Source organism: Pecten maximus, chromosome 6, assembly GCF_902652985.1.
Source record: "Pecten maximus chromosome 6, xPecMax1.1, whole genome shotgun sequence".
Classification (NCBI taxonomy): Eukaryota; Metazoa; Mollusca; class Bivalvia; order Pectinida; family Pectinidae; genus Pecten; species Pecten maximus.
This window is the reverse complement of record NC_047020.1, coordinates 18,187,135-18,202,112: the sequence shown is the minus strand read 5'-3', so window position 1 is coordinate 18,202,112 and position 14,978 is coordinate 18,187,135. Positions and strand designations below refer to the sequence as shown.

Below are 14,978 nucleotides of genomic sequence, written 5' to 3'. Positions count from 1 at the left end.
GAACACAATAAATCAAAATCTTACACGAGTGTTGAGATAGCCCTTTGATTATTTCCCCAATATACTGTAATTAAAGCAAGAACAAATTGTAAGGTATCGTGAATCTTTTTACCGCGTCATCAACGTCCAATGAAAACGTGCGTCAAAGTTGAAGACGTTATCAATACGCAACACGGTTACGCTACATAAAATCATGACGTCACGCTATTGTGAGTGGCGTCATAGTGCCTGACAGCTGTCTTTACCTACACCATGGGAGACTGATAGAATCTCACATGGGTCTGTTCCTTGGACAGGGATATCTCAACCCGAGTGTAAGAGATTGACCAGACAGCATGAGGCGTGTTATTATTGTTTATAGAGTTGTCCACAAATCAGATTGCCCCCCCCCCCCCCCCACCTTGCATACCACTCACAAATATACAGACTACATACGTTACACAAACGATGCATCGTCGGCTATCACAATCGCTTTTGATCTATCTTCTCATCTTTAAATGCATTGATATTTAAGGATTCTAAACAAAAGTACGTTACTGAAGTTTACGTACATTTGATACTTTGATCGGATTGAACTTAGATCCAAAGTGAATCGAAGGTCACCCCCACCTCCGCTTTTTAGAGTGTCACCCCTTGTCGATATAGCAGGAGTGGGGCTGATATATTTTTCTTCTAATACTAACCAGAAGCAGACGCCTTTGACTTAGTCTACAAATGTAGCCAAGTATGTATCACTTAGTAATACTAGATTAAGAATGTAAGAATACAAATACTACCAGATTAAAAACGTACCACACACAAACTAAGGACACACGGTTAGAGGAAGACTATACAAAGACTTTTGATAAAGGTCAGTCAAAGGCAGGTGTAACTGTACACTTTCAAGATAAACTTGACTCAAAGATGAAGTACGTGTTGGTATTGGTTTTATTGTAGTCGATTTCCATCCAAATTATCCAGGACAACATAAATCTGGTGATCATGATGAAAAGACTTGAACTTTAACCTCAGTAATGGTAATAGTCCTCTAATAACCTCTTTTCTTGTTATACTTGTAATAGTGAAGACTGTAACATACAGAAACAAACATCTAATTACATTTTGGAATCAAAAACATATTACTAAATTAATAATTATAAATTGACATAGTTGTTCTAAGTAACCAGTATCAGAACCTATAAACATCCATAAATGACCGATAATAGCACTAATTTGGCTATAACAATACACAGGTCGACCTGTATGACAGCATAGGAAGGAAACTATAAAAACTCCGGTTTACAGAGGTTCCAATATACAGAGGTTCCGGTCTGAACAGGTTACATCATAATTTGGCACTGTGCCATATGGCTACTGACTAGACATGTACCAGTTATAATTACACTTAACAATCATAATCTATTTACTATGGCATTATAAGACATGACTGACGACTAAACTTAATATAATTCACAATAATTCTCCCTTGTCTGTCACAGAACAGCAAGTTTACAATATAAAATAAATGCGAAAATGCACTACCGAGTGTCTGGGCCGAAATGACTTCACGCGGCCATGTGCTTCGACAAGTATGAGACAAAATACAGAAAAGTATGGAAATTATCTAAGCATTAGGGGTTCTAAACATCATCAATTAAACATACATGATTTCTGCCTTATTTCGGCTTGATTTGACACTTACATTCATGGCTCGACCAAGCCTATATCTACATTTCAATAGGAATCAAAACAACGTGCTTCATCGTTGTAATGGCCGACTGTTCACAATAATGACGAAAAAGAGTTCCACTAAGGGCAGTAACTCGCATACGAAGCCTTGAATGTAAGGAAATATGTACAATGAAAATAGTACTTAAAGGGAGGTAACTCCTCAGATCTTATAAACAAAAATGTATCCAAACGGGTAGCAGAACAGCAGGTGTCATCTATATGAATATATGGATTAATAATGAAAAACAAATTGATGCAATTAAGTATATTTTACAAATGAATGTAATCTTAACACCTGCAGTTTATTATTTCAACGACGACGATCGGTCCTATCATTTCATTTAATGTTTAATGTAACCATTTGTACCGACTCCAATTCAATGTTCAAAAGGAATCATATAGTTTATAATGGAAGCACACCTTTATTTCTTTAAACTTTAACTATATATATGTTGTGTGATCAGAATAAACTTAATAGCTGGAAATGTTTTTCTCAAATCATAATCATACATATATCAGTTCTTTGTGTACTTTATTAAATCAACAATTATCAAAACTGATACACCCAAACTTCAGATTAACTTGTTATGTGGGGCAAACCTACTCAGAATTCATTTTGACTAATTAACATAGTTTTAGTACTCGGTATTTTCAATCAAGTTTATTTGAAAAAAAAAAAAAAAATCACAAGTACGCCATGTACTAAAAATAAACTCTCGACAATAAAACAATATATTCGCACCTGAAGTATACCTCCCCCACATGTGACATCAGTTTTGAGACCGCCGTCATATCACGAAATTATGGTCGTTTTACCTTATTTTAGCAGACACTAAGACTCTAAAAATTGAAAAATAAAATCTCATAATGAATGTGCAATATTTGTTTTTACTTTTCCGGTTTGTTGAAGTAATTTTGTCTCACGTCCATTAAAGACTTGTAACAGATAAACTTCGTCTAAATACAAGAGTTCATCGTTATTTTTTTGTTGGGGGTAGGGGGTCACTTATTGTGTTATCATCTCGCTTTTAATTTGGTTTATAGAGTAGTTAAGACTTTGAAAATTGGTTGCTTTAAATAAATCATATAATTACGATGAATAATAAAAGCTATATTCTTCGAGTGTTCGGGTGTTGTATACCTGTGTGTTGTTTTGAAGGATATGAAACCTTTCGACTTTTTTTCTATTATTAAGGTTCATTTACATAGAATAATGTTTAATTTTAAAAACTAATTATTATCTACAAATTTTACAAAGCTAGTCATGTAATACATACGTTGTAATGTTTGTCTGGACAAACAGTTTCTCCAATTCAATAATTTTCTGTAGACGCGAACAATTTCTTGTGTAGAGTTAGATTGTAAAAAGATGTCGCAGGGAATAATTACAAGTCGCACAAATTACTAAACCAAAAAACTAACCATGCTGGTCTGCTTATAGATGTTTATAGCATACAGTAGGAGCACTCTTTAACCGAATTTGACTGTATTTACGTATAAACAAACAATCAGGAAAACAATTATAAAAAAAATACTATATCTAACATGAATGATATTAATTTGTATTCATGACATCAATGGTTACATACATTTATGTAGCTTATGGTTTAAATTGACAAAGTTTGGTCGGTATAATTAGTCATCTTCCATTTACGTATCTAGGAAGTGTTTATAAACAGGCTAGTATTAACAGCAGCAGACAGTTATTGATCTATACCATTGATTATTCACGCACATTTATACACGTAATAGTTAGGTAAGTTGTTATTTTGTCACCAGGACATTTAATTTATACACGGTGCTTGTGGTATTGGTCTTATTTTAAATAGATTTACATGTACAAAAGATACAGGTACACATACGTTAAAACTTAGCCAGAAATCTGTAATCGATCGTGGCCCGCTTGGTCTCAATACCAGTGTACGTGTGAACGGAATAACCAGGAAGTTCAATACCCCTGCTGTCAATATGCCGACGTGAGTACTTGTTTTTGTTTCTTTATTACATTGTTGTTTCATATAACGTCTTATATCCATTTGTTATTCAGATAAATATTGAATAGGTTACTGACAGTTCTGTCACATTCCATGATCGTTGATGTATATTACTATATTGGTAGTCATTGATAAACTCACTCAATGTACGAGTGTACGTCGTACACTCATGAGGTGGTTTAAAACATTTAAGCAGACAAAACTGAGAGTCCCGTGTATTTTGTACTTCCTATATACAATATATATCCAATTATTCAGACAACCATAATTCCACAGTTTTACCGTATGCTAATACTTTAAAGAGCAATAATGATTGTCACCATTAGCAGCAAACCTCCCACTCTTTTACTGTATAGTATAATGACTGGTGATGATCTATGATGAAAACATACACAGAAAAAGACGAGGATAATTGACCCTTTAATTATCATAAACAATGTTTACATACTACTGTCGTGTCGTTGTTTAACTTCTCGTCCGAGTATTCCCATATTTTGTGATACATAGAACACATGTGTATATCAAAGTACCAAATAACATGAACCATTTTTAGATCTGATAGCAATTGTAGATGGAATTCGCTCTATATCAAGTTAAAAAGTGCATTCAAGGAGAGTGTATTAATATTGTCTCTATGCTACTAATAAGGATAACTCTGTTTAATTTTACACAACAAAATAAAATGTATTAAAGGAACAATCTAAAAATAGTCATGGAAGTGTCGTATCATAATACAATACATAAATTTACTTTTAAACTGTTCTTCTAATTGATATACCTTTGACTTTTACTCATGTAGGAAAAAGGAAGTCCTGGGTTGGATCGGACGCATGCAAAAGGATCTGGAGATCACGAACAACAGAAATTTGATTGGAAATGACGAAACAAAGGCAGCATGGGAGGATTTAGAACACGACATAAAGGCAAATAAATTTATAAGTACAAATTAAATGTAAAAAGACTTTTAGCGATAATGAAGCGAACGTTTTCCTGTAAAAAATGGATCGGCTAAGACATTACAGCAGTGTTGTATTTGTAAATTTAATATCGAAATGTGGCATTGCCATTTTGTATTGTGATGGCTTTATTGTCTTTATCTCGATGAATACAATTACAATATCATAAGTTAACAATTAGCTTTTCACTTTAATACCATTGTAATTATTTTTACATTAAATCTGTAGACTAGTATTAGAATGGCAAGCATGTACCAAGTACTATAACTAGTGTTTATCTAACGACCATGTACCATAGCCAGTGTTTACGTTACGACCTTTACCATTATAAGTGTTTACGTAACGACCATGTACCATAGCTAGCGTTTACCTAACGACCATGTACCAAAGGAAGTTTTTACTTAACGACCCTGTACCATAGCTAGTGTTTACGTTACGACCATGTATCATAACTAGTGTTTACGTAACGACCATGTACCATAGCTAGTGTTTACGTAACGACCATGTATCATAACTAGTGTTTACGTAACGACCATGTACTATAGCTAGTTTTTACCTAACGACCATGTACCATAGCTAGTGTTTACTTAACGACCATGTACCATAGCTAGTGTTTACTTAACGACCATGTACTATAGCTAGTGTTTACGTAACGACCATGTACCATACCTAGTGTTTACCTAACGACCATGTACCATAGCAAGTATTTACCTAGCGACCATGTACCATAGCAAGTGTTTACCTAACAACCATGTACCATACCTAGTGTTTACCTAACGACCATGTACCATAGCAAGTATTTACCTAGCGACCATGTACCATAGCAAGTGTTTACCTAACGACCATGTACCATACCTAGTGTTTACCTAACGACCATGTACCATATCAAGTGTTTACCTAACGACCATGTACCATAGCAAGTATTTACCTAGCGACCATGTACCATAGCAAGTGTTTACCTAACAACCATGTACCATACCTAGTGTTTACCTAACGACCATGTACCATAGCAAGTATTTACCTAGCGACCATGTACCATAGCAAGTGTTTACCTAACGAACATGTACCATACCTAGTGTTTACCTAACGACCATGTACCATATCAAGTGTTTACCTAACGACCATGTACCATAGCTAGTGTTTACCTAACGACCATGTACCATAGCTAGTGTTTACCTAACGACCATGTACCATACCTAGTGTTTACCTAACGACCATGTACCATATCAAGTGTTTACCTAACGACCATGTACCATATCAAGTGTTTACCTAACGACCATGTACATAGCTAGTGTTTACCTAACGACCATGTACCATAGCTAGTGTTTACCTAACGACCATGTACCATAGCTATAATCGTATAGTGATAACTTAAGGACCATGTACTATAGAGTGTTTATTTAACGACCACACGTCTGAAGTTACAATCATGTATTAAATCATACTACCATATAATGACCTTAAAACTACCATCATATCGACGTATCACTGCCATATAACTTACATCTATGACGACCGTATAACTATTGTATAACTACCATATTACTACAAGAAACCAGTGGACCAGTTCTTTTCAAACATTGATGAAGAGTTGAGTTTGCACATTAGAAATATGATTTCGACTTAATACTAGTTTTAAATTCAAATGAACGATTTTTTTTATAGGAACAGAACAAAGATAAGTTGAAAGAAGGTTTTGAGTACCTGGAGAACGTAATACATCGTGATTTCAAACAGCCGCCATGGAAATTGATTCAGGAAAGAAAACAATACGCCAAGGGACGAGACTTGATTCTGTCTACGGCTACCGGAAGTAACTCTGTAAGTGATGTTTGGTATGGTTACAACGTAATATGTTTACAATGTGTTAACATCATGCAATAAATGGCTTACCTAGATGATAAAAAAAAGTTTACATGATTTCCTGAAACAAAAAAGTTTAATAAATCATAAAACCTCTTTTAGAAGCTGTTAAAATAAGTGTATGCATGCCTACAATACGAATATTATACACTTACGTATAAGAGGCTTTCCGAGGGTTTTGCCTTATTTTGTTATCCCGGAAGTGGAACATCCTTATCCTGCATACATAGTGAAAGTGTCTTTTTCTCTCTCATGTCATTACCAAACTTCTGGTGAAAATGTCTCCCAACCATTCATGTTCTTCACTTTATTTGAGTTTTTTTTTTTACCAAAAATACTTCTGATATTCTGAAATACCATACCCGTTTTTGGTAAACTGTAATTTTGCACACAAATTTCATTCCTTCAATGGTTAGGGTATGAACAAATACAAAATTCATCGATAAAAGATGCCGTAATTTGACAAACTTTTGATCGAGAAAATCGTCGGAGATCTCAAATCATGTAAATGGCAAGCACCATACCTCCATTAGCTGTAATGCTGTGTCTTGTGTTTGGATATTAAAATTAACTTAAATGAGTTAATTTCTTTTTTCTTTCACACTGATTATACATGTACCCTGCTGTACTATATTATCCTGCTCAATAATCAATCCTTAGTGTTATGTACAGTGATATTTCATAGATTATGGTTATACTAGAATATAGCTCAACTCTGTTACCCTGTCTGGTAGCTACAATGTATTTACTTTTCTTTATTTTGTATATCATTGTATCTCTACTCTGTTACCATGTCTGATAGCTACAATATATTTAGTTTTCTGTATTTTGTATATCATTGTATCTCTACTCTGTTACCCTGTCTGATAGCTACAATATATTTACTTTTCTTTATTTTGTATATCATTGTATCTCTACTCTGTTACCCTGTCTGATAGCTACAATATATTTATTTTCTGTATTTTGTATATCATTGTATCTCTACTCTGTTACCCTGTCTGATAGCTACAATATATTTATTTTCTGTATTTTGTATATCATTGTATCTCTACTCTGTTACCATGTCTGGTAGCTACAATATATTTATTTTCTGTATTTTGTATATCATTGTATCTCTACTCTGTTACCCTGTCTGATAACTACGTCTATGTTGTTTTCTATTTTGACACAGTCTTGCCAACATACGTGTTCCCAGAGAGAAATACAAAATCATCCATTTCATTAAAAAAATCCAGTTGTTATGATCACCTTGAAAATCCGGCCCTTATTTTTATTTCAAATCCGGATGCCAGCTATAAATCAAGTGTAAATAATGTATTGTATCAAATATATAATGTTTATATGACTTATAGCCTAACACAGGAGAATTGAGAAAAGACTCAAAGGTGCATGAGGCAAAGAAACCTGCTGGAACTCGTACCCCGTCAAATAAAAAGTAAGTGATGATTAAGAGGAATAATTGGTAGATTTTTATAGGCACTGAATTCTTTTTTATTATCTAACATCATAATGTATGAACGTATCTACAGAGTCAATATTTATTGGATGTTTGCTGGTGTCATTTATTTACATCGGAAATGTTAGTTGTCGTATATATTTGTCTTCTAGTGATATATCACTGAGGTATTCAAACAGGCAATGATATAAATCCCATGGCATTATCGTTCCGCCGAAATACTTTGTTATCCACAATCACGAACTCCCCCGGGCATTGAGGTAAGGGTATATATCTAGAGAGAGTTAGATACTTAAGAAGGAGTGGGAAAAGGCACGGCCAGACCGAGGTTCGAACCAAGGACCTCCGAACACTAGCGGGATGCTCTACCAATTGAGCTTCCTGGTCGCCGATGATTGACTCAATCCAGTTCCGCCACATTGTTGTCTTTTCACTCAGTTTGCATTGAAGTTTTGATTTTGATCTCAATTCAGTGTCATCGTGTTACTTTAAGTGACTCCGTATACATATGTAGCATATGTGTCCTAAAGCGTTAGTAGTCGTACTTTTGCTGTATTGTTCTTCAATTAACCCTTAAACATGTTCTGTAGATATGGTAAAGACAATTGTTCTGATAACAGGAACATGTTTAAGGAAAAAACCTAACATTCCATCATGATATATTCAAACTACATTGTATATCATACTCTGTTATATAACGGCAGCAGATTCTATTCAAATCAGCTGTAGCTGTTTGTTGAGTTATCGGGTAAATGTATTAAACATTTAACCCCGATTCAGCATCTAATAGTTTAGTTTAAACTTTCCTTTATTCAGGCATTTCAAAACATGTATAGTTACAAAATTGAATGTACAGCATCTATTAAATACTGACTAAAACTTAAAGTGGGAATTGAGTATTCCTGTCGCATATACATCATATATATATATATATATCACATCACATATATCACATCACATGTATACATTAGATCCGTAACTATAAACTATTATCTCTTCATACTTTTGATCCTGATATTTTGTATCAATTAATTCAATTTTATATTTTGTTACATTGTGACTTAATATGAATTTACATGTATTCATTTCAACATTATTGAATAAATCCGTTGATTTTTATTTTAGAGGCCAAGACACGACCACAGCTCAGATGTCCCCGGTTAACCACGTTGAGATGGTACGTCTTTTAGTAAATTGTAATGTTTCCTGATAGCATTTACGTAGTGAATCTTTTCCATAGCAATTCATATTGAATTTGGCTTAAGGTTAACTCCAATAATCACTTAATTAAGACGACAAAACAGTTTTAATCGTTAACTTTCTATCCAACACACTTGTTTTAATCCGCAGCTAACACATGTCTACTGCGCTCCCAAAATACGCGATCACTACACGCATGCGTCCAAATAGACAGGAGATGTCGTCTTTAATGACTGCAAAGATGATTTGTTTATTTGTTTTTTGTTTACCTTCCTATTAACAGTCAGTGTCATTTAAGGACGTGCCAGGTTTTCGCAACCCAGAAGTGGAGGTCTAGAGGGCTCGCCACACGCATACATGTCGCACGCACGGGAGGCCGTCCTTAAATGACCTTAGCTGTCAATAGGACGTTAAACAAAATTAACCAAACCATGCCGTCTTTAATGACCAAAGCTACAGACAGGGGATGCCGTCATTAATGACCATAGCTGCGGACAGCGGATGCCGTCTATAATGACCATCGCTACAGACAGGATATGCCGTCTTTAATTACCATATCTACAGACAGGAGATGTCGTCTTTAATTACCATATCTACAGACAGTGGATGCCGTCGTTAATTACCATATCTACAGACAGGATATGCCGTCTTTAATTACCATCTCTACAGACAACACCGTCTTTAATTACCATAGCTACAGACAGGGGATGTCATCTTTAATGAGCATATCAACAGACAGGAGATGCCGTCTTTAATTACCATATCTACAGACAGGGGATGTCGTCATCAATTATCATATCAACAGACAGGGGATGTCGTCTTAAATGACTATAGCTACAGACAGTGGATGTCGTTTTATACAGGAGATGCTGTCTTCAGTTACCATATCTACAGACAGGAGATGCTGTCTTCAGTTACCATCGCTACAGACAGGGGATGCCGTCTTTAATTACCATATCTACAGACAGTGGATGCCGTCTTCAGTTACCATCGCTACAGACAGGAGATGTCATCTTTAATGATCATATCTACAGACAGTGGATGCCGTCTTCAGTTACCATCGCTACAGACAGGCGATGTCGTCTTTAATTACCATCGCTACAGACAGTGGATGTCATCTTTAATGAGCATATCTACAGACCGGAGATGCCGTCTTTAATTACCATATCTACAGACAGGGGATGTCGTCATCAATTATCATATCAACAGACAGGGGATGTCGTCTTAAATGACTATAGCTACAGACAGTGGATGTCGTCTTTAATGATCATATCTACAGACAGGAGATGCTGTCTTCAGTTACCATATCTACAGACAGGAGATGCTGTCTTCAGTTACCTTCGCTACAGACAGTGGATGTCGTCTTCAGTTACCATCGCTACAGACAGTGGATGCCGTCTTCAGTTACCATCGCTACAGACAGTGGATGTCGTCTTTAATTACCATATCTACAGACAGTGGATGTCATCTTTAATGAGCATATCTACAGACAGGAGATGCTGTCTTCAGTTACCATATCTACAGACAGGAGATGCTGTCTTCAGTTACCATCGCTACAGACAGGGGATGTCGTCTTTGATTACCATCGCTACAGACAGTGGATGTCATCTTTAATGAGCATATCTACAGAGAGGAGATGCCGTCTTTAATTACCATAGCTACAGACAGGAGATGTCATCTTTAATGAGCATATCTACAGACAGGAGATGCCGTCTTTAATTACCATATCTACAGACAGGGGATGTCATCTTTAATTACCATCGCTACAGACAGGGGATGTCATCTTTAATGATCATATCTACAGACAGGAGATGCTGTCTTCAGTTACCATCGCTACAGACAGTGGATGCCGTCTTTAATTACCATCTCTACAGACAGTGGATGCCGTCTTTAATTACCATATCTACAGACAGGAGATGTCATCTTTAATGATCATATCTACAGACAGGAGATGCTGTCTTCAGTAACCATCGCTACAGACAGGGGATGCCGTCTTTAAATGACCATGATCGCTACGGACAGCGGATGTCGTCATCAATTGCCATAGCTACAGACAGGGGATGCCGTCTTTAATGACCATAGCTATTTAATACAAATAAATGCATGTTTATCACAGATTCATTTCATGAAATCTTACAAAAAACTTAATGTTTAAATTTCCTACTTTTTCTCCGAATATTTGCTTTCAGGCAAATGCTAGAATACTTAAAATCACCTAGAGCTTCGAAGACAGTAAGAAGGGTGTTTCATATGTGCACGACGATGTTAGTTCATCCACACTTTTATATGAAATGTTGATAAATCCGACATTAAATATATTTGTACACCAGACTCGTGATTCAAGAAATCCATACTACTCCTATATCTTAAGGTGTTTTTTATATATTATATGTATTGAAGAATATGTACATCAAGGTACTAATTACCAGCATGTGTATTCCTTTAAATTCTATGTGAAAGAAACACGTATTCCAATAATATATTAACGTATAATTTCTTTTCGCTTGAATATAGCCAAAACCAGAAGTAAGCAAAGAGAAGAATGTGACCAAAAAGGCCAGTGGAACACCAAGACAGTCACATTCAAAGTAAGCTTTGAAATAAAGAAAATATATATATTAATGTGATGTCACATGTTCGCACAAATATTTTCCTTATTCTATATTTAGGTTTGGACATTGTTTAAGAAACTCTTTAACTTGTATATACAAGGGAACCAAGTGTGGGATCCATATAACTTTTTTATACAGCACGAGACCCTGTATAGGATATCTTTACATACCAAGGGTTCCTGGGAAGAATACTTGTTAACTCTAAATATACACCGGGTCCCTGTGTAGGTTACTTTCTAACTCTTCACATTTTACGATATCATGTGTTGGATACTTTCTACACGCTTTACATACGTCGGATCCCGACGCTGCATCATGGTCGTTACATCGGTATATACGCTGAATATAGTGTACCGGAAGTGCAAGCCTTTCAATCGATAATGTAATGTTATATCCAGAGGCGTCAGCCTGTTAAACAATATCATAAATCTTAAATCAATGCGAAGCTGCAGGGTGCTGCATATTTAAATAGGGCCACATTCAAGGCTACGTTAAGGTGAAAATTCAAAACTCATCGACATTTCATATTACAGGAACATTGACATGCATTTTCTCTGTGATTTGATTTGATTTTGTCAGCTTCGAAACTCGTCTAGCAATATAAACTCTGATCTTTACAGAGATCATCTTATTGATTCACCATCATGTACATGTGGGAATGAATATGAAACTGTTTTTCACTTTTTTCTAAGTTGTAGGAACTACAGTGAACCTCGAGATATCCTTAAAGAAAAATTGTTTGATGTAGATCACAGTCACTTTAGCCTTGACATACTCTTATCAGGCTGTGGTGAGTGTGATCATCAAACTAATTTATCTATCTTTGAAGCTACTACTGAATATATCAGAGATACTAATAGATTCTGAATCCTAAAATTGAAAATACTTGTCTTTCATCCATATATATACATTTATCCGGCAAGCAAGTATATAGTTATAGTTATTTACTACATGCCCCCCCCCCCCCCCCCCCCCCCCATCCGATGGACGTATATTATTTATTCTATTTTATATTATAATTATGATAGTATGAATGTTATGAATTAGTACACTTACTAGATGAAATATAGTATGGACAACCTTATTAATTAGTGGATTAAAATTGGTTGCATATTTACTGCTTATATATTTCTATTGCTCATAATCGTGCCCTATATTAATTATTTTTCTTATAATCATTTCTCAATCGTACTTCTATCAAATTCAAGTAATCACTCTCCAACTATGCAACCTTACGGAATCCACTAAATATATTATCTAACTAATTTTGCCTTTCTTAACTGTCATTATCAAATTAAAACTCAGAATGTTGTATCCATGACTGGTCCCCAAAGCTTATGGGTGGATGACCAGCAGCTACCTAGCTGTTATGGACTTTACTGGTCGGTATCCCACAGGCGGAGGGAATCCTGTTTTGGTTACAGGATTTTAAATTTTTTTATAAAAATAAACTGGATGAAATATATTAAATAAAATCGACAAATTATACTCGATTCAGAGTTGTCCCTACATAACTGATATCTCACTATATTATATATTATATGAATGATGTTAACATGTATATACTCATTGTTACTAAATGGAGAGAACTTACATAGGCTATGCCTGTTGTTCAATCCTTTTTCTTTCAGAAATATCTTCTTTGAGAAATAAAATTTGTTGAAATGAAATTTGATCAAAAGCAAAGAATACTATTGGCAATTTAAATAAACATATATGTATATATCTTTACGATTCTCAGAAAGCTACATTGGGTGAAAAATAACAGATTTCATTGACGTTATTGAAATTCATGACATATGACATATTCCACAGTGGTAACCCTGACAAAGCTGGCCAAAAACGACACAAGAAAAACGATCACGTGATACACGACTCATCGAGGGAAACAAATGACCTGCCAGCCAACCACTATCAGGTATTTGTTATTGTTTTACATATATAAAATAAAGAGTTATATAGGAAAATATCACAAGTAGCTGACGAGTGGATCGCAGGTAGATAGCAGGTCTCTCACAGGTATCTCACAGGTATCTCACAGGTAGATAGCAGGTCTTTCACAGGTAGATAGCAGGTCTCTCACAGGTAGATAACAGGTCTCTCACAGGTAGATAACAGGTCTCTCACAGGTAGATTAAAGGTATCTCCAAGATAAACAGCTGGCATCAGACAGGTAGATGACATGTATCGCACAGATAGATATCATGTTTCTCACATGTAGATAGCATATTTCTCACAGGCAGATTGCAGGTTTCTCACATGTAAATGGCATATTTCTTCCAGGCAGGAAGTAGATATCGCAGGTATATCACAGATATATCACAGGACGATCACTGGAAACAAATGGATAGGTCTCAAGAATATCACAGGTAGATTGCATGTATCTCACAGACAGATATTTCTATAGTTCACCGGCAAAAATGTAATAAATCATTTATCTCACGGATAGATCATACATTTGAAGGTAACTCGAAGGTATCAAGAAGGTAGATCGCAGATATCTCACGGATACATCATAGGTAACTCGAAGGTATCAAGAAGGTAGATTGCAAGTATATCACAGGTAGATCGTGTGTTCTCCTCAAAGCTATTTTGCAGGAATCTCACAGGTAGACAGCATGTTTCTAAAAGTTAGAATACAGGTATTTCAAATCTAGATCGGGGGTATCTCACAGGTAGATGGCATGTATCTCACAGGTAGATAGCATGTTTCTCACTAGTAGATTTAGGTATCTCACAGGTAGATAGCATGCTTCTCACTAGTAGATTTAGGTATCTCACAGGTAAATGACATGTTTCTCACTAGTAGATTTAGGTATCTCACAGGTAGATGGCATGTATCTCACAGGTAGATAGCATGCTTCTCACTAGTAGATTTAGGTATCTCACAGGTAAATGACATGTTTCTCACTGGTAGATCGGAGGTGGACAATGATCGTGAAACAGCATGTAATTACTTTGTTATGCTTAAAACCAACACTAAACAATGTTCTCTAGACAGTAGGAAATAGTAAAGATAGTACCCGCAAGGTAATATATATGAAAAAAATCAGTTTTGTTTATCAATTCAATTTTCTTCAATACTATATTTCTAATTCGATCTGTTGACAGATATATGCACGACGATGTTCATCCACACTTTTATATGAAATGTTGATAAATCGTAATATAAAATTATTGAAAGAAT

General features: G+C 35.4%; 1 protein-coding gene and 1 long non-coding RNA gene across 2 annotated transcripts in view; one reads left to right on the top strand and one right to left on the bottom strand.

Annotated features, from left to right (window-relative positions):
- Positions 1-909: 909 nt before the first annotated feature.
- Positions 910-1,908, bottom strand: LOC117329128. The gene is made up of 2 exons (XR_004533110.1): positions 1,682-1,908; positions 910-1,067 (listed from the first exon to the last, which is right to left on the bottom strand). It is a non-coding gene; the product is annotated as an uncharacterized LOC117329128 (long non-coding RNA).
- Positions 1,909-4,900: 2,992 nt separating this feature from the next.
- The window catches only part of LOC117330077, a gene marked incomplete in the record, with an annotated part of 14,712 nt that continues 4,634 nt past the window's right edge, over positions 4,901-14,978 (top strand). Inside the window, 5 exon segments of the mRNA XM_033888296.1 lie at positions 4,901-4,918; positions 6,326-6,481; positions 7,876-7,958; positions 9,105-9,156; positions 11,694-11,755. Of these exon segments, the coding sequence (XP_033744187.1) occupies positions 4,901-4,918; positions 6,326-6,481; positions 7,876-7,958; positions 9,105-9,156; positions 11,694-11,755 (371 nt within the window).